At 41.6% G+C, this 21,206-nt stretch overlaps 1 protein-coding gene across 2 annotated transcripts; it reads right to left on the reverse strand.

Moving 5' to 3' along the window:
- Positions 1-485: 485 nt before the first annotated feature.
- On the reverse strand, positions 486-11,310 carry LOC102931769 (alpha-1-antitrypsin). 2 transcript variants are annotated; one of them, XM_043549823.1, is made up of 5 exons: positions 11,278-11,310; positions 8,406-9,096; positions 6,202-6,472; positions 4,082-4,229; positions 486-855 (listed from the first exon to the last, which is right to left on the reverse strand). In XM_043549823.1, exons 2-5 carry the CDS (start codon positions 9,076-9,078, stop codon positions 652-654), a joined length of 1,296 nt encoding a protein of 431 aa, XP_043405758.1. In that variant the 5' UTR covers positions 9,079-9,096; positions 11,278-11,310; the 3' UTR covers positions 486-651. The 2 variants fall into 2 exon arrangements, with proteins under 2 accessions (XP_043405758.1, XP_037754546.1); XM_037898618.2 differs by having other exon boundaries at positions 11,168-11,309.
- Positions 11,311-21,206: the final 9,896 nt, after the last annotated feature.

The raw sequence follows: 21,206 nt of genomic DNA on the forward strand, positions 1-21,206 counted from the left end.
GTCTTCTTCCATCCTGCTGTTTAGCTGTGAAATGCCCCAGTTTTTATTCTGAAAAGGGGAAGGGGTAGGACAGCAGAGAGGACTGAGCAGCTTTTTTTACTTCTGACATCTCCACCAACCTCCCTTATGCTTACAAACCAGCTCCCTGTGACCTCCACTTCCCCACCTCAGTGTCCCTTTTGTCAGTTAGAAAATATGATTAACGCACAGGGGCATGGAATGGAGGAGGCTAGGCTAGGCTGTACTCTGCAGCCCCCACTCGTTATCAGCATCAGCTACAAGTAGTGTGACCAGATGTTCCGATTTTATAGGAACCGTCCCAATTTTGGGGTCTTTTTCTTATTTAGGTGCCGATTCCCCGCACCCCCATTCTGATTTTTCACAGTTACTATCTGGTCACCTAGTTATAAAGGCTTTCTCTCCCATTTACCTGAGACGGTTACGAATACATGCCCAATTCACAGAAATACCAGGCTGTTCGTTTGTAGGCAAGGAGTTACCCCACACTCATGTTTTATTTGCTTGGAATTTAGGTGAACTGCAATTTAGTTACAGTCACTGGCACCAAGTGGTCTGTGGTACGTGCACATACTCCTGGGAATTTAAAAACAACTCCTTTGAAGCACTTGGACATGTACAGTGAGAGTACAATTATTTTTTAGTAGGATTTACAATTTTCCCCATGAAGAGGATGCTCTGGGTATTTTTATCAACAATTATCATCAGGAAAGGCCGGTTAAACTTAATGGTAAGAGGTTGAGGGAAGGGAAGAGACGTGTATGTAATTTCGACGATAGTGACTGCTGCAGCCTCAGTACCATTCTCATGAACATCCACCACGGCCTTGTGAAGAGCCTATCAGGAAATGAAGTAGAGATCACAGTGTGAGCATAAAACAGGGAGCAACAGCTGGAGATGAACTTGCTCCTATTTAAACCACAGCTATTAAGAAAGAAGAACAGAATGAGTACAGGACTGACAATACAAAACATAACCCAACCCTACATTCCCAACCGAGGCAAAACTATCGTTGATTTCGATAGGAGTTTTGCCTATGAATCTTTGGAAGGGTCAGGCACAACAATATGAATAGATTAAATTGCATGTGTCAAATCCCTTGTTCGCTCATCCACAAAGAGGGGGACTCCCTTAATTAATTGTTTAACATTACTGAAGAATTGTCTCATCATCACAAACAAACTCTAGTGCCTTTATGCATCAGAGAGTTACTTTGCAGCAGAAAATAGAAGACAATTCAAGATGAATGGTGACAAGCAACATAGGAGGGAAAGAAGCTAGGAGCTGACCTCTCTGGTGTACCGTTGCCTAATACATTTCTCTCTTGGGTACAGTGAATTGGTATTTTACAGTGCAAATGTGAACCTATTTCTTTTACTCTTTGGAGCTACACTAAGAACTAACTCTCACTTTGTTCTCCTTAATGCAACTCAAATTAGTATTTCCTTACATTGTTTGCAGTTTGCAGTTGTAGCTGTGTTCCTCCCAGGGTATGAGAGAGACAAAGCAGGTGAGAGGTTTCAGAGTGGTAGCTGTGTTAGTCTGTATCAGCAAAAACAACAAGGAGTCCTTGTGGCACCTTAGAGACTAACAAATGTATTTGGGCATAAGCTTTCATGGGCTAAAACCCACTTCATCAGATGCATATAGTGAAAAATACAGTAAGCAGTATATATATTACAGCACATGAAAAGATGGGAGTCTTTATGGACAGTCTCTATGCATAAGAACATAAGAATGGCCACACTGGGTCAGACCAAAAATCCAGGCAGGCCAGTATCCTGTCTGCCGACAGTGGCCAATGCCAGGTGCCCCAGAGGGAGTAAATCTAACAGGTAATGATCAAGTGATCTCTCTCCTGCCATCCATCTGCACCCTCTGACAAACACAGGCTAGGGGTACCACTAGGGACACTATGCAAAAGAATAAATGGACACAAATCAGACATCGAGAACTGTAACATTCAAAAACCAGTAGGAGAGCACTTCAATCTCCCTGGTCACTCAATAATAGACTTAAAAGTGGCAATTCTTCAACAAAAAATCTTCAAAAACAGACTTCAATGAGAAACTGCAGAACTGGAATTAATTTGCAAACTGGACTCCATCAAATTAGGCCTGAATAAAGACTGGGAGTGGTTGGGTCACTACGAAAAGTAATTTTCCCTCTATTGATACTCACATGTTCTTGTCAACTGTTGGGAATGGGCGACGTCCACAGTGATTGGTCCACAGGTTTTTAAGGTCAGGCTTGACAAAGCCCTGGCTGGGATGATTTAACTGGGAATTGGTCCTGCTCCGAGCAGGGGGTTGGACTAGATGACCTTCTGGGGTCCCTTCCAACCCTGATATTCTATGATTCTATGATTCTATGATTGAATTGGCCTCGTTAGCACTACAAAAAGTAATTTTCCCTCTGTTGATATTCACCCCTTCTTGTCAACTGTTGAGAATAAGCCACTTCCACCTTGATTGAACTGGCCTCGTTAGCACTGAGCCCCCACTTGGTAAGGCAACTCCCATATTTTCATGTGCTGTAATATATATACTGCTTATTGTATTTTTCACCCTATGCATCTGATGAAGTGGGGTTTAGCCCAAAAAAGCTTATGCCCAAATAAATTTGTTAGTCTCTAAGGTGCCACAAGGACTCCTCATTGTTAAGGCAGGTGAGGTAATAGCTTTTATTGGACCAACTTCTGCTGGTAGAAGGGACGAGCTTTTGAACTCCACCGAGCTCTTTGTCAGATCTGGAGAAGGTAACCAGAGTGTCACAGCCAAATACAAGGTAGGAGAGATTGTTAAGCATAAAGGGTTCACACATGCTCTAGCAGACCACTTAGAATGAAGTGGGCAATTAAGGGGAAGCAAGCAGCAGGGTATGTTCAAAGTGTTACATTGATTTTATTGCTCAATTCATCTGTAAGTCCATAGTTCTTAGTATCCAGCAAAGTTATGAATTTAATTTACCAGGCTTGTCTTTTAAAGGTGTTGTGCAGGTTTCCTTTGAGCATGAGGGCTGAGAGATCAGATATGGAGTGATCCCTTTGTGTTTGCCCACAGGTGAAAAGGTGTTTTTGTAATTTATTTTTATAATTTCAAGATCCACGGGTCCTACACATGTCTATCACAATATGTAGTATTGTCTCATTACAACGATTTCTAACACACCCTGTTCCTTGCTAACCCTTAATTACTCATTTCATTTTAAGTAGTCTCCTACAGCATGTGTGTATCCTTATGCTTAATTTATCCCACCCTGAATTTGTCCAACCTTGTCTGGACCTTATCCAGACCTGAGGCAGAGCTGCATCAAACCTGAAAGCTTTCCTCCTTTACCAGCAGAAGTTGGTTCAATAAAAGATATTACCTCATCAACCTTCTCTCTCTTATTTCCTTCTACTGATTCATGGTGAAATTCTGATACTTACTCTGTGACACCATAGTCCATGGTCAATCTGCCAACTCATTGTATAAGGCACTACTCAGTAAGTGTAAAAGTATTGGGAAGGATGGTGCCACAGACCTCCTGTGTGCCCTGGAGCAAGTCACTGAGCCTTCCTGTACTTCATTTCTCATCTGTAAATCCCTACTTCACAGGGGTATTGTGGGGATAAATACATTAAAAATTATGAGATGCTTAGCTACTACAGTAAGGAGGGGTCATATAAATACTTATCATAGAATAAGACTCCGTATTTGCAAACTCTTGCCATACTATTTTACATATTAATTATTTTATGTTAACAATAGTTACAATTGCATTTTTCCCTGTCCTTTTGTCCTTTTCCCTCCCTGATGATACAGACTTTTACAGGACATTCCAGAAGGTCAAGTAAGCTCACAGTGCCTGTGTATTCTTTATAGTAAGCAAATTAATGCTTAATTTGAGGAAAGACTAAGTGCTAATCTGTGGGTTTGTCCTCCTTATGCTACAGCTCTGTCTCGCCTGTCCTTGCTGGCTGAGCATTTTACCAGTGACCTGACTGGATGCTGGAATGGGTCATTTCAAAAGAAAATAAGAGACAATTCCATTTAGCACCATCTGTATTTTACAAACTTACTTTTGACACCTTCAGGCTAGAGTGCCCCGTCATTCCAGACAGATCAGCTTTGTCAGTGAACACATCGACCACACCCATTTTCTCAAACAGCTCTTTGACATCATAGGTACCAGATACAGAGAATGCTGGAATGTACAGGACAATTTCTCTGTTCAAAAAGAAACACAAAACTCTGGTGAACTATTGTCAAATGGCTGGATACTTAAATATTTACAGCTGGATAATGTAGAGCACTCAAGGATCTCAGCTGCCAATGATTTGCCTCACAATGCCCCAGTCTGGGAAGTAAATATTATTGTCCCATTTTACAGCAAATGGACAGCAAAATTACAATCCCATGAGTTTTATTTTTGTTTAACTACATGTGACTACTGTGCTGGTTTTAGAAAACTATTGTTTGGATTATTTGATCCGATATAGAGACTAGTAAAGTGCATTACCTTATATAGGGCTGGATTGTCCCTACCTATAATACAGCTGCTCAAGTGAATGCAGGAGAAGTAGGGATATCCCCACCTTGTGTGGCATAACAGGGGTACACCCATAAGAGTTCCCAGGGGATTGCATGGGCTACACTGGATTCTTTCACTGGCTCCCTGAAACAATTGGACTGGGAGAGTAACACATTCCAGGGTGCAATTCAGACCAGTGAGGGGCTCTGTTACCACCTGCCCTGCAACCTTGGATGCCTCACAATGCTTTGCTGTTGTAGCTTCCATCTTGGGTCTCTCACAGTCAGTCTGCCAGCATGAGTGTCTGTGTAGAGCCACAGCCCTGGTCCAGCCGGTCCAACTCCAGCAGCCTGTCAGCAGCACAGCAGACACACTCTGGCTTCCAGCAGCCTTGCTTACTACTTGCAGAGTGACCTTCACATACTTCTAGTCCTCAATTTTCCACCAAAAATGTGTGTTCTGCACTGCCCACCCTGCTCCTGGACAGTTCAGATATATTAGGTCTGTTGCTGCTGTAAGGAAATAATCTCCAACAGTTTGCTACTCTAAATGGAGTTACCCAAATAATTCAGTTTGAATGCAACACTGGGTTAGTTTTTATTAAAGAATGAAACCACTTTATTTAACTACAAAGAGAGATTTTAAGTGAGTACAAGAATAAGGCATTAAAGTCGGAAATGGTTACAAGAGAAATAAAGAGAAAACTCTTTCTAGTAACTAAACTTAACAAACATGGTTCCAGGTAAAATTCTTGCCACATTTTCCCAGCAACATCGCTGACCAAATACTTAAGTCAGGATCTGCCCCCAAAGTCCAAACAGCTGGTTTCTTTTGTCTTCTTAGGTGAAAGAGTGAGAGATGAAAAGGGAGAGAGAAAGAATCCCTGGTTTTTGCCCCCCACTTCTATAGTCCAGTCTCTCTTTGAAGTAGATTCTTCTGAGGCTTACCCCTCACAGCAAAGTTTATTTAAACAGTAAAGAAAGCCATGGGAGTTTGGGGGTGTGAGTGAAGGTGTCCCCATACTCTTTCTACTCCCCCGCGTATGTTGAAATGCAGGTTTGCCTTGTCTCTCTCTTGCTGTCTCAAGGACCTTATGTACTAGTTATATGTAAATTGGGGTATACCCACATTCCTTTATTTAAGATAGACTTGCTTAGCCACTCCTGCCTAATAGGGGCTATGTGGGTTTGAACATGTGATACCAACATCATTCAGGGGAAATTCATAACTTTACATAGAATCTTGTATGTAGATTTAACAGTGATATAACTTACAGAAAGTCATTCTTTTTCAAATGATACTTCACAAGGCATGTTTTGTACAAAGATTATTACAATAGTGTATAAGGTGTGAACACTGGTGCATTCCGTCATAGAGGGGTGCTGAAAGGCAGAGGAATGGCTTTGTGCCCCATGTTCCAGCCAGCTCTCTAGCCAAAAGAGCTGAAGCAAGAGGGGCATTCTGGGAGGCATTATACTTCAGAGGTGTGTGTCTGAGGCACTAATTCTTCCAGTGCTCTCCCTTAGGGCAGTATGCAATGCATTGCCCAGTCTTAGGGCTGTATCTACAGGCACAGCCTAGCCCTGAATGGAATGTTTTCTCTTCATTTCCAATTCTAGCCTATTTTACAGCAAATATACCTAGGCGTAATAGCAGTTAAATGGTTACCTTTGTTGAAGTGATTTTGTCCATTTGGTCACAGTTTTTTTCAACAGCGCATCCTCCACCTGCTCCATTTTCCCTTCATCAGGCAGAATAAATATTGCAGCAGCATTTCCTTTGTATGGGATTTCAACCACCCAGCAAGACAGCTCCTCATCATGGTGTGTGTTATACTGTTTGTTACTGCTCATCATGTTAACTTTGACAGATGTTTCTGCATCCACAAAAAAGTCATCTTCCTTGGTGAACAAACTATTGAAAGGATTTTCCCAATGAGCTGATGACAAAAAGAAAGAATGCCGTTGAAAATACCGGGAAAGAGAAATTTCAAACACATATCAGACTAATTTAAATGTAACAAGTCTATATTTGAAGTTTAAGTCAACTGCAAGCTCGTTTGAAAAACGGGACATTTGCCCTGCGGCCAGCTAGCCAGACAATTTCAATAGCAAGTAGTCCTGATGAAAGCCAAACAAGTGAAATGAACTAATACTGTGGTTTTCTTTAAATCTGTAGCTTTGAGAAAAGAATAGTGACCAAGTATTATAACTTTCTGTGCTGTTAAACTGAGGCCCCTCAATCTGATAGAGCTCCAGATTAATTAATAAATCTAACTTCTTTTTCATTTTACCTAAATTTCTTCTACTCACGCCTCGCAGTATAAATCTCGAGACATGGGTCTGTAAGAGGGAGCTAAATTGAAATTTTGTTTATATTTAATTTCCTTTCCTTCTCCTTTGGGAGGATGGATAGCTCAGTGGTTTGAGCATTGGCCTGCTAAACCCAGGGTTCTGAGTTCAATCCTTGAGGGGGGCCATTTAAGGATCTGGGGCAAAAATTGGGGATTGGTCCTTTGAGTAGGGGGTTGGACTAGATGACCTCCTGAGGCCCCCTCCAACCCAGATATTCTGTGATTCTCTGTTTCTTGTAAAATGTTAGCACAGGTGATGCAGCTTACGAGCAACAAATGCACAAATGGGAAAGCACGTGCTTTCCAAGCTGCTGAAAAGGATGTGTTTTTATAGAGTTGACTGAAATTAACCAAAGTTTAAAATGTTACCGTAGGACCTACCCCACAATTCTGCTAGTTCCAGCCTGCTCCTATGCATTATAAGCCCGATCCTGCACCACTCTAGTCAGTGGCATGGCACCCATTGACTTCTATGGCACAGGATCAGTGCCTATTGCCTTTCTTATACACTGCCTCACCAGAGTACCACATGACCACTTTCTCCTCAGTTAAATAGCTATCCATTTTGGCAAGAAATTTTCCTGGTCTCAAATACACCCTTTCATGGCTCCTGGCTACCACTGGTAGAATATATTGCCTTCAGTTATAATACTTAAACGAGTATCAGGCAAATAAATGTGCAAAGATCAACCATTGTCCATTCTGGGAACATCCCAGGGACAACAAAACATCAATGAAAAAAATAGAATTCTGGATTCTTTCCTTTTTTATCTCTGTATTTAGGTAGTACAATTAAACTGGCCTGCATTACAGGGGTGAGGAGAACCTATAACTCCCATTCACTTCCAAGCAATAGTTGCTTGGCATGCCTAATGACATAGTTATAATCTTGTTCGGGTGACTAAATATGGATTTAGGTGAACTGGGGTGGCAGGGAGCCTGTCCACCCAACTTTTGAAAGTGGGAGAGCCATGCCCCTCACTTTTTAACGTGGGCGTAGTTTGGGGGGAAGCAGTGCCGGTAGGGGCTGTGTTTTGTCAGGGGAGCTGATCACGGTGCTGTAGGTGCCAGACAGTAGCTGGTGGGAAGGACAGAAGGAGCATGGGCTGTGCGACTGGTTCCCATTGACCTACATGCAGCCACAGGAGGTAGGAGACTGGCAGGACCAAGTGCTAGAGGCCCTGGGGGTGCTATGTGAGGAGGGGACTAGGGCCATGAGGGAGTGCAGGATTAGGGGAGAAGGGCCACAGGAATCCATTTTGGCCTTTGCTCCCCGCCCCCTTCTACAAAGATTCCAGTGCCCTTGATTTAGGTGCCTAATTATAACCAAAATTTCCAATTAGGATGACTATAAGTTTCCTGGAAATGCTTAAAAAAGTTGACAAGGCATGAGTCTCAACTTGGGTAATCTCATAGACGTAATAAGCAGTTGACAAAAAAGCAGTTTATTTGTCTTAGACCACTATTGGAATTCCATAGCTTGTATGTGCAACATGTACTGATCTGTAGAACATCTTACCTTTAAAGAAAATATAGTTGATAAGAATCATTACAGCGAGCGGATCAAGATCCTTGACCAAATTGGCAATTTTCCCATGGGTTTTATTCTCTATGTAATCATTGATCTGTTTCTCAGCCTCGGCAGAATTCTGGAAGTTAGTAGGAAAAGTTTCAGACTCATACAGAGTTTTGACATCTTCCAAAAACTTCTCTAGTAGTTTCAGTTGATCATCTATAAAAAGGGCATTTCCCATATTCAGCTGGATCTCACTGTCAGGATGGTTTAACATCTGGAGGAGCTGATGAAAACCTTCATGTATCTCCCTCTCCTCAATCTCTGTCAGATTAAAGGAGAGTCCTTGGAGAATTTGACTCAGAGTGGCTGACTTGGCACCTAACGTCAGCATTGCAAAGGCAGTGGAGATGCTCAGAGGAGAGAAGAAAATATTCTTGTCAGCCGCTTCTGATTTAATCTGCTTGTAGAATCTAAATGCAAAGTCAGCATTGCTAGCAACAACTTTCATAAAGGTCATGTGTTCAGTTATGACTTTGCCTCCAACTGGGCTAAGTTGCTGTGGGGGATTATTATCTGTCTGACCATCCTGGTCATTGTGGTGCTCAGGTACATGATGAGACAAAACAACAGCATGAAGCCCAGCAAGTAACACACACAGACAGAGGATGGACTTCATTTTCCTTTGGAACTATTCCTTTAAAAACAAAAGAATGGAATAGTCATTAGTCATGGAAATGTTCCCCCCTTCCCTGTGCTATTTGTGATCCAACGGTTATTTTTCTCTCTCCCTTCGTGGCAAGTCCTCCTCCCTCCAGCCAATTGGGAGATTATGGGGGGAAAGAGAGTGGGGTTGACGGTAGAGTCTCCGAGGTTGGGAGTGCAGGCCAGGTTGGGAATCAGAGAAAGGAAAAAGGGAGGTGTGGTAGGAGGAGACTCTGGGCTGGATTCTTCAGTTAGCATCATCCACTTTGTGTCACTCAGACATCCTAGAGTAGCGGTGTTTTGTAGTGTGAGAGCGTATGAAAGGGAGTCAGGTGAGTGTAGGCTGGGAGAGATTTTAGCAGAATGGAGCTCCACTGTGATGATCGTCCACTGCATCCCTAGGATAAATTAGGGACCTTATGCCAGTGGCACAAATTGGAGCTGGACTTTTGCAGTTCTAACTTCTGCTAGGGCTTGACAGCATCTCTCAGGGAACTGCAACTGGTTCCTTGATGCTTCACGCCAGCACCCCACCACCACCACCTAGCACTCACATTTCCCTGTGTGGCAGTATAATCTGGATTCAACTGAGAATCGGGTCCACTGTTTAAAGCTGAACAAACATTATAGGGAAGGGCCCTGTCTCGAATGTCAAAACTAAGTCACCCATCCCTGACTTTCAGTACTGTAATTTTGATGAACTTTAGCAAAAGGGAATAACAAATGGTGCTGAGCTTTCTGTAGCATCATAACTACAGGAATAAATCAAATAAAGAAATCTAAAGGCTCTTTATATGTCAGTAACTGATAAACTTGCCCTTTTTGTTTTTTATGCTTATCTGTCTCTTTCTATCTATTAGGCCTAATCACATCACCCACACTATCAGAGGCTCATTCACCTGCACATCTACCAATGTGATATATGCCACAAAAATTGGGGATTGGTCCTGCTTTGAGCAGGGGTTTGGACTAGATGACCTCCTGAGGTCCTTTCCAACCCTGATATTCTATGATTCTATGTGCCAGCAATGCCCCTCTGCCATGTACATTGGGCAAACTGGACTGTCTCTACATAAAAGAATAAATGGACACAAATCAGACGTCAAGAATTATAACATTCATAAACCAGTCGGAGAAGACTTCAATCTCTCTGGTCACTCGATTTCTGACCTCAAAGTGACTATCCTTCAACAAAAAAACTTTGAAAACAGACTCCAATGAGAGACTGCTGAATTGGAATTAATTTGCAAATTGGATACAATTAACTTAGGCTTGAATAGCGACTGGGAGTGTGGTTGAGTCATTATACTAAGTAAAACTATTTCCCCTTGTTTATTCCTCTCCCCCCCTCCCCCCCACTGTTCCTCAGACGTTCTTGTTAATTCCTGGAAATGTGCTGGAAATGGCCCACCTTGATTATCACTTCAAAAGGTTTTCTCTCCCCCCACCCCACTCTCCTGCTGGTAATAGCTCATCTTAAGTGATCACTCTCCTTACAATGTGTATTTTTTCATGGTCTGTGTGTATATAAAATCTCCTCACTGTACTTTCCACTTTATGCATCTGATGAAGTGAGCTGTAGCTCACGAAAGCTTATGCTCAAATAAATTGGTTAGTCTCTAAGGTGCCACAAGTACTCCTTTTCTTTCTACTTTCAACCATCTCCAACGGTGGCTAACACATTCTAAAAAATCCCACACATTTTGGTGTAGCCAGGCCATATCTTAAAAGCACTAGACTAATCTAGCCCCTAGGTTTCCCAATAATTTTTTTTAAAATGCCTTCATTCAAAGCACATTTTCACTAGAACATCAATGTCTGCTGGATCATTGTGGTCTTCAGAAAGGCTCCACAGACAGGATAAATTGTAACAGGTATAGTGAACAGTCACCCATACTTGAGTGAAATCCCATAAAAGAAATTGCATATCAGATGGCTAATGTGAGTTTCATAGATTCATAGATACTAAGGTCAGAAGGGACCATTATGATCATCTAGTCCGACCTCCTGCACAACGCAGGCCACAGAATCTCACCCACCCACTCCTGCGAAAAACCTCTCACCTATGTCTGAGCTATTGAAGTCCTCAAATCGTGGTTTAAAGACTTCAAGGAGCAGAGAATCCTCCAGCAAGTGACCCGTGCCTCTTTGGATAAAATATGGCCGTACTTACAGTACAGTCAGAAGGATCCTGCTGGGTGCATCTAATCTGCACAGCTCCTTACCTGTTATTTATATTGCATTAACATTGTTACGCAGAGTTTTCACTGTTAAACATTAAACAGAGCAAATAGAAGTTATCTGAAAGGATGCAGAGCAAACAGTGATGAAACTGCTTTTCTGGCATGGAGAGTCAAATGCCCACTGTTTATTTTTAAAGAGAATTTAGAGATGTTGTATTACGCCACCATGTGTTTGGCTCTGGTTGCTACAGTTTCAAGATCAACAGAGTGAAATTGCCTCTAGCGCTTCTCTCAGATTTGGAGGCTCTAGGAACACACAAAGGCCAAGGATAATGACAACAGACACAATCGCAAGTACAAAGTCTTATCTGTACTACAAATTTTATTAAAGCAATAAGTAAAATTACAATTATCCATGATATAGAAATCCTACAAAACCTATGCAATGATTATAACTGTAGTCAGACTCACATCCTGAAAGATATTCCAAGATCCAATGGACCTCTCACCAGATGATCATCAGTAGAGGGATAGTTTCTGCTGGGGCTTTCCCAAGGGTATTCCCACTTTTACCCAGCTGGGAAACCCTTTATATATTGTAATTCTAACTACGTGTAACACATTATGCATAAAGTCAGCCCACTTTCCCTTATCTGTATTTCTATCCCCATTAATGTTAGGGTGCTGCATTTTTCATAGGTTGGTCATAGTTCCTCTTATTCTTATTAGCATTTATGCACAACATGTACCCTGCGGTCAGAAGAGTTATTTAAAGATGTTACAATAAGGTATCTCGTGGTCTCGGACAATACATTGCAGTCTATTGCAATCACCTATTGGCACATCTTCACAGTAATCTTGTGAGCTTTGGGACAAAGGATTATTCCTAGGTCACCCACTCATGTCAAGCATTTTTAAGCCTATGGCCTAGTCTGGCTACACTATAGTCTTAGGGGTCTCAGCCTGTAGGCCTTGCATTTCAGCTAGGCTTTACTTATATACCTAACACACTCATCACTCCTAAATACTTATCAGTCCTATACATCTATCCTACAATTTACATCTAATTAGTAAAAAGAAAAGGAGTACTTGTGGCACCTTAGAGACTAACAAATTTATTAGAGCATAAGCTTTCATGGGCTACAGCCCACTTCATCGGATGCATAGAATGGAACATATAGTAAGAAGATATATATATACATACAGAGAAGGTGGAAGGTGCCATACAAACTGTAAGAGGCTAATTAATTAAGATGGTGTGTGGTTGCTGGAGAGTATTTGCTTCAGGTTGGGGGGCTATCTGTAAGTGAGGACTGGTCTGTCTCCCACATTTGCTCCAATCCTTCAGACTGACACAAACACCTACAAGATCTCTATCAAGCATTCTTAAAACTACAGTACCCACCTGCTGAAGTGAAAAAACAGATTGACAGAGCCAGAAGAGTACCCAGAAGTCACCTACTACAGGACAGACCCAACAAAGAAAATAACAGAACGCCACTAGCTGTCACCTTCAATCCCCAACTAATACCTCTCCAGCGCATCATCAACGATTTACAACCTATCCTGAAAAATGATCCCCCACTCTCACAGATCTTGGGAGACAGACCAGTCCTCGCTTACAGACAGCCCCCCAACCTGAAGCAAATACTCTCCAGCAACCACACACCGCACAACAAAAACACTAACCCAGGAACCTATCCTTGCAACAAAGCCCGATGCCAACTCTGTCCATATATTTATTCAAGTGACACCATCATGGGACCTAATCACATTAGCCACGCCATCAGGGGCTCGTTCACCTGCACATCTACCAACGTGATATGTGGCATCATGTGCCAGCAATGCCCCTCTGCCATGTATATTAGCCAAACCGGACAGTGTCTACGCAAAAGAATAAATGGACACACATCTGACATCAGGAATCATAACATTCAAAAACCGCAAAAAGAAAAGGAGTACTTGTGGCACCTTAGAGACTAACCAATTTATTTGAGCATAAGCTTTCGTGCATCTGATGAAGTGAGCTGTAGTTTATGAAAGCTTATGCTCAAATAAATTTATTAGTCTCTAAGGTGCCACAAGTCCTCCTTTTCTTTTTGCGAATACAGACTAACACGGCTGCTACTCTGAAACCATTCAAAAACCGGTAGGAGAACACTTCAACCTCTCTGGCCACTCAGTAAAAGATTTAAAGATGGCAATTTTGCAACAGAAAAGCTTCAAAAACAGACTCCAACGAGATACTGCTGAGCTTGAATTAATATGCAAACTAGATACCATTAACTTGGGTTTGAATAGAGACTGGGAGTGGCAGGGTCATTACACATATTGAATCTATTTCCCTATGTTAAGTATCTTCTCACCTTCTTGTCAGCTGTCTAAATGGGCCATCTTGATTATCCCTACAAAAGTTTTTTTCTCCTGCCAATAATAGCTCATCTTAATTAATTAGCCTCTCACAGTTTGTATGGCAACTTTCACCTTCTCTGTATGTATATATATATCTTCTTACTATATGTTCCATTCTATGCATCCGATGAAGTGAGCTGTAGCCCACGAAAGCTTATGATCAAACAAATTTGTTAGTCTCTAAGGTGCCACAAGTCCTCCTGTTCTTTTTGAGGATATAGACTAACACGGCTGCTACTCTGAAATCAATTTAATATACATTGACTGTATATGAAATAGCGTATACATTGACCATTGAACTAATTGGTTATAATTCATCCCTTGGAGTGAGACTAACGCTCAGTAGGAAACCCCCACAATTTTATTGCTAGAAGGACCAGCATTAATGCCCAGTAGAGGGGATCAGAATGCACAGTCATCGTGGGGCACCAATGGCAGCCCAGCACCGGAGATGTCTATGATTCTAGACGGAAAAAAAGGGCCATGGAATCCACAGAAAGAGACGCCTTTATGGCTGGTGGGTGCCAGATTTCTGTCCGTGATTTTGTGGTTCGTGCATGTCCTGCATGTGACCTTGTTCATGTTAGACAAAGGAGTCAATGTTTTATTGATGTGATTTATTGTTTTCTATTACTCTCAACTGCTAACACTGGACCCCTTAAACTTGTGTCAAAACAATCATATGGTGCCCAGTTATCAAAATCTTCTATAGTATTAACAAAGGAAATATCATATGGGGCCAACAGGAATATAAACTAACTAAATACATTTAAATTTTTTCTTAATTAATATGAATTTTCAGAGTTGGAAATGTTGACTGTGATTGTTAGGGTGACTGTGTCTTCCAACTTTCCCTCGAGGAGAGAACCAGGCATGAGGGCACAAAGCCAGGGACATCAGGTGTATGTTTAAAATTTGAAATATAATGAAGACTTACATTAAAATCTTGTAGAGATTTTTGAGTTCATGTGGCTTTTCTTTAATGGAAATTTTAATTCCTGTATTCAATGGAAGCTGATTTCTGATGAAGGAAAGGAAATCAAATTAACCATGGACAAGGGGAAGCTGATAATAATGAATATAAATTAGAAGCTAAGAACTGTAAAAAATGTACAAGAGAAGCAAAAGGTTAGAAGGAGAAATGTATGGCCAGCAGAGTTAAGGGCAATCAGAAAGTGTTTATTAAGTATATTAGGAACAAAAAGAAACTTGGCAATGAAACTGGTCCATTTGTAGATGGAAACTGTAGAATTTATCAATAGTAATGCAAAAAAGGCAGAAGCATTGAATAAATATTTCTTTTCTATTATTTGGGGGGAAGCAGATAATGTAGTCACCTCATATGATGATAATAACACTCTTTCCACACCACTAGTATTTGAGGAGCATGTTGAACAGCAACCACTAAAATTAGAAAAATTTAAATCAGTAGGTCCAGTACCTGGCATCCAAGAATTTTAAAAGAGTTGGCTGAGGAGATCACTGGACCATAAATGTTTATTGTCAATAAACCCTGGAACACCGGGGAAGTTCCAGAAGAGTAGAAGAAAGCTAATGTTGAGCCAGTATTTAAAAAGCTTAAATGGGATGACCTAGTTAATAATAGGCCTTTCAATTTGACATAATTCCTGGGCAAGACAATGGAAGGCTGCCATAAGGCTTGATTAATAAAGAACTAAAGGAAGGTAATATAATTAATGCCAGTTAACATAGACCCTATCAAACTAATTTAACTTTTTTTGGATGGGATTACAAGTTTGGTTGATAAAGGTAATAGTGTTGATGCAATATACTTAGAGTCCTCTAAGGTGTTTGACTTGGTACTGCATGATATTTTGATTAAAAAGCTAGAACAATTTAAAATTAACATGGCGGACATTATGTGGATTATAAACTGGCTAACTGGCAGGTCTCAAAATGTAATTTTATATGAGGATTCATCATACCGCAGGTGTGTTCCAAGTGGGGTGCCGCAGCAGTAGGTTCTCGGCCCTATGCTATTTAACATTTTTATTTATGACCTGGAAGAAAACCCGCACTGATAAAGTTTGCAGATGACACAAAATTGGACGAATGGTGAATAATGAAAAGATAGAGAGTAATCGTGATCACTAGGTAAGCTTGGGGCAAGCAAACAATATACATTTTAATACTGCTAAATGTAAATGTGTACATATAGGAACAAAAGGTGTAGGCCATACTTAAAGGTTAGAGGACCTTTAAGTTAAAAGTTAAAAGGTTAGAGGGAAGCCATGACTCTGAAAAAGATCTGGGGGTCCAGGTGGATAATCAGCTGAACAGGAACTCCCAGTGTGACACTGTGACCGAATGGGTTAATGTCATCCTGGGATACATAAAAAGGGGAATCTCCAGTAGGACCAGAGAGGTAATTTTATCTTTGTATTTGGCATTGGTGTGACTGCTGTTGGACTACTGTATCCAGTAGTGGTCTCCACAATTCAAGAAGGATATTGAATTAGAGGATTAGAAAGGATTAAAAAACATACCTTATAATGATGGAAACAAAAACATCAATGTATTTAGCTTAACAAAGAGAAGGTTAAGGAGTGATTTGATCATAATTTATGAAGTACCTACAAGGGGAACAAATATTTGAGAATGAGCTCTTTAGCCTAGCAAAGAAAAGTATGACACAATACAATGGCTGGAACTTGAAGCTAGGCAAATTCAGACTGGAAATAAGGCATACATTTTTAACAGTGAGAGTAAGTAACCATTGGAGCAATTTACCAGGGGCTGTAATGGATTCTCCATCACTGGCAATTTTAAAATCAAGATTGGATGCTTTTCTAAGAGATCTGCTCTAGGAATTATTTTGGGAAACGTCTCTGGTCTATGTTCTAAAGTGAAGCATTATTAGTATGTACTGGACTTGCAAATCTTCCATTATTTGTGTTTCTGCTGCAAGGGCAGAGCTGCTGAATTTACAGGCATGGCTTAGGACAGTGTTTCTCAACCTTTCCAGACTACGGTACCACTTTCAGGAGTCTGATTTGTCTTGCATACCCTAAGTTTCACCTCACTTATAAACTACTTGCATACCAAATCAGACATAAAAATACAAAAGCACACTATTACTGAAAAACTGTTTACTGTCTCATTTTTACCATATAATTATAAATTGATTCGAATATAAATATTGTTCTTGCATTTCAGTGTAGAGTGTATAGAGCAGTATAAACAAGTTGTATGCAATTTTAGTCTGTACTGACTTTGCTAGTGCTTTTTATGAAACCTTTTGTAAAACTAGGCAAATATCTAGATGAGTTGATGTACTCCCTGGAAGACCTTTGCAGACTGTACCCCAGATTGAAACCACTGGCTTAGACCAGTTTGGGTGGTAAAATTAGATATTCCATTAGCTGTTTTGGAGGAAGAGATCTGTTACCTTCCCCATCAATCAGAGATGTCAGTGGAGTGGAGAATTGTAAGTCCAGTGTTCATTCCTCATTTGGAGGTAGGTAATTTGGAGATGCAGGAAGACAATGATCTCCTAGTATGGTTGCTGGAGAGAGATTGTCTCAATTAACTAAGCCTGTGTTTGTGAAGCCTTTGGGGGATCTTCAGGAAGCAGACAGTGGCTTTGGATGAGAGCAAGTAAGAAAGTTCTCAGGAAAGGCAGACAATGAAGGACAACCAGGAAGAAGCCACAGCTGGCTCGTGAGAAAGCTGGATCTCAAAAGGGAAGCTGCAGGAGTGGGCTAAGACAGTGAGTTTGTGTGGCTGGCTGGAACATCAGCTTCAGAAGATACAACATCTATGCCTCCCTCCCTCCCCTCTAGTCACAACCTGTGTAAAGAGTCTAGGTCAGAACAACTCAAATGAGACACTTTGCATCTTAAGCAAAGATCTCACAGAAGCCTTTTGGAATGTTCTGTTCCAGGAGAGTTTGGGTGATTTATGAGTTGACTGAATTACAACATTGAGATAAAATGCAAGTGGACATGTGTGGCTAAAGGAGCCAGACTCCACCAATAATGGCACAGCTGTGAGCTACTTTGTGTTATATGGCTGATGCACTGCAGGAACCAGTATCATTTGCAGTCCCAGGGATTCCTGGTGCGGCTGAAACTGCTCAAAATCTGTGAGGATGGACTCACATAGCTGCCCCTAGTGTCTAGGCTGCTGTTTATCTAGGTGCTCTCTGCAATGCTTCTAGCAGTCTCCAGCTCCTAGAGTTCCTGCAGCACCTGGACTACAAGCAATAAAGAGAGGAGAACAGAGGAGGATTTCCAGGCTTCTATGACATTTTATCAGTGTAGGGCTCCCTACAGCCACAGTCCCTTCCTGCTGCCTTTGCTCCTTCTTTTCTGTATCCAGAAACAAGTGTGAGTTGAGGATGGAGGTTCTGGGTATGGGAGTGGAAGTTAGAGTTGTGGAGAAAAGGGGATTGTGAGCCTGGAGGTCAGGGCCAGATTAACGCAGGGGCTTTAGGGGCTGGATTATAAACTGGCTAACTAACAGGTCTCAAAATGTAATTTGTAAATGGGGAATCATCACAGAGCAAGCGTGTTCCTAGGGGGGTCCCGTAGGGAATTGGTTCTTGGTCTCAAGCTAGATAACATTTTTATCAATGATCTGGAAGAAAACATAAAATCATCACAAATAAAGTTTGGAGATGACACAAAAATTGGGGGAATGGTGAATAATGAAGAGGAGAGTTCAGAGATAGAGAGTAATCTTAATCAGTAGGTAAGATGGGTTGAAGCAAACAATATTCATTTTAATACAGCTAAATGTAAATGTAAAGGTAAATATGTAGGAACAAGGAGCGTAGGCCAAACCTAGAGGATGGAGGATTCTGCCCTTGGAGACAGTGACTATGAAAAAGATTGGGGGGCATGGTGGACAATCAGCTGAACCTGAGCTCCCACTGGGATGCTGTGAACAAAAGGGCTACATACATATGTAAAAAGATGGATTCATAAAAAGAAACTCAAGTAGAACTAGAGAGGTCATTTAATTTTTGTATTAGGTACTGATGTGACTGCAGCTGGAATGCTGTATGCAGTTCTGGTGTCCATAATTCAAGAAGGATATTGAATTAGAGGATTAGACAGGATTAGAAGACGTGCCTTATAGTGATGGACTCAAAAGAGCTAAATCTATTTTGCTTAACAAGGAGAAGGTTAAGGAGTGATTTGATTACAATTTAGAAGTAGCTTCAAGGGCAACAATATTTGATAATGGGCTCTTTAGTCTAGCAAAGAAAAGTATCACACAATCCAATGGCTGGAAGTTGAAGCTAGAAAGGTTCAGACTGGAAATAAGGCATAATTTTTAATGGTGAGAGTAGTTAACTGTTGGAACAATTTACTAAGGATCATTGTGAATTCTCCATCATTGGCAATATTAAAATCAAGATTGGATGCTTTTCTAAACGATCTGTGCTAGAAATTATTTTGTAGAGGGTCTCTGACCTGTGTTATACAGGAGGTCAGATTAGCTGATCACAGTGGTCCTTTCTGGCCTTGGAATCAATGGACCTTATTATAAGTAAGGACATAAGGAATAAGGAGAGAACACACATCTCTCTCACATAAAAGACAGTGAAAAAACTTTGGTAATCAACGAATGAAAAGCACTATATGAAATCCAAGCATTATTAGTATGTAGTATGCTTGGAAATCTTCCAGTATTTCCATTTTTTCTGCAAGGGTAGAGTTTCTGAATTTACAAGCCTGGCTTAGGAGATGAATCTGGGTGAGAAAATGGGATATTTCATTAGCCACTATTGGAGGAAGAGATCACTCACTTTCCCCATCAATCAGTGGTGTCAGTGGAGTGGAGAATTGTAGACCCAGTGTTTGCTGCATATTTGGAGGTTGGTAATTTGGAGGTGCAGTAAGACGGTGATCTCCTATTATGGTTTGCTGAGAATGAGACTGTCTTTATAAACTAAGCCTGTGTTTATGAAGTCTTCAGGTGAATCTACAGGAAGCAGACAGTGGCTTTGGATGGGACCAAGGAAGACAGTTCCCGGGAAAGCAGACAATAAAGAAGTATCAGGAAGAAGCCAATGATGGGTTTCAAAAGAGAAGCTGCAGTGCAAATAATCCACAGCATTCAAATGTCTACTTTGAGTTAATTGTCATGTTTTTGTAACTGGTAAGACTTGACATCCTGTTTAAACCATTCCAGCTGTTTTCATTACAGACTAAGGGAGAACTGCACTGGAAATATTCTGACTGCATCTCATCACCTGCCTGTGATACTGGGATCGCTTGACTTTTGTATTACTAGGTAACAGGTTACCTCATTAGATGGCTTCTTCACTGTGTGTCAGACTTGGTCCACTTGATGGTGGAAGCCCAGCAGATGGAGTGGCTGACATATTGCAGGAAGCAGTATCACTTGCAGTCACAGGGACTCCTGGTGGGACTGAATCTGCCCCGAATCATGAGGCTTTAGTTCACTTAGCTGCCTGCCCCTAGAGTCTCCTGGCCCGGTCAGCAAGTGGCAAAGCTCAAGCAATGTAGTCTGTTTAAGGTCTATTTTACATTAGTGTCTATGGGACTCTGCTGTGCTCCCCACAATCTGCAAGCCTGTGGATTTCCTGCAGCACATGAGCTGCTTGTAGTGAGGAAGGAGAACAGATCAGGGATTCCAGGCTTCTGGGAGGCTTATTCAGAGTATAGGACACATTGAAGTCTCTGCTCCTGCTTCCCTAGGTCCAGCAAGAAGGGGAAGTTGATGTGGGGATATATGAGCTGTGGGAGAAAGGAGATTCTTAGCCTGCTGGTGGCTGTCAGGTTGGAAGGGGAAGAGTTACAACCCCCAGGAAAAGTTATCCCAGGGTTTGCATACATTTGTGTTCTGAGCCCTGGAGCATGGGGAGGGAGAGGGTTTCAGAGTTGAGAGGTGCTGCTGCGAGGGGGGTTGGGAGGGGTTTGGTAGGGAGAAGAGGTGTTCTCAGCCTGAAAGGGACAGGTGTGTACGGTGGGTGTTCCTGAGCTGGGAGCTGGGTGAGAGGGAGCTGCAGAGATCCCAGGAGTAGGATGGCCTAGGTTGGCATGGTTGAGTGTAAGGGAGAATGGAATGAATTGTGGAATTGTTTTGGGGAGAGGATGGCATGATGTAGTGGGAGATGATGGGAGGAAATCTGGATTGGAGGTGGAGAGTTTGGGACTAGGAGAGAACCATGTAGGGACCACAGAAGGATACATTCAGTCTTCTCCCATCCTGTGAAGTGCCCCAGTTCTTTATTCTGTAAAGGGGGATGGAGTGGAAGAGGGGACCAAGCAGCACTTTTCCCTCTGATGTCTCCACCAACCTTTCTTATCCCTTTCAAACCACTTTCCTGTGACCTCCCCAGCTCTTACCTCACTGTCCCATTTCCCCCCACTTATAATACATGCCCAGTATACAGTTCCAGACTGTCTGTTTGTAGACATGAAGACACCACAGTCGTGTTTGATTTGTATGGAATTTATGTCAATTACAATTCAGTTACAGTCACTAGGACCAAGTTGTCTGTTGTACATGC

This window comes from Chelonia mydas, chromosome 6 (assembly GCF_015237465.2).
Source record: "Chelonia mydas isolate rCheMyd1 chromosome 6, rCheMyd1.pri.v2, whole genome shotgun sequence".
Lineage (NCBI taxonomy): Eukaryota > Metazoa > Chordata > Testudines > Cheloniidae > Chelonia > Chelonia mydas.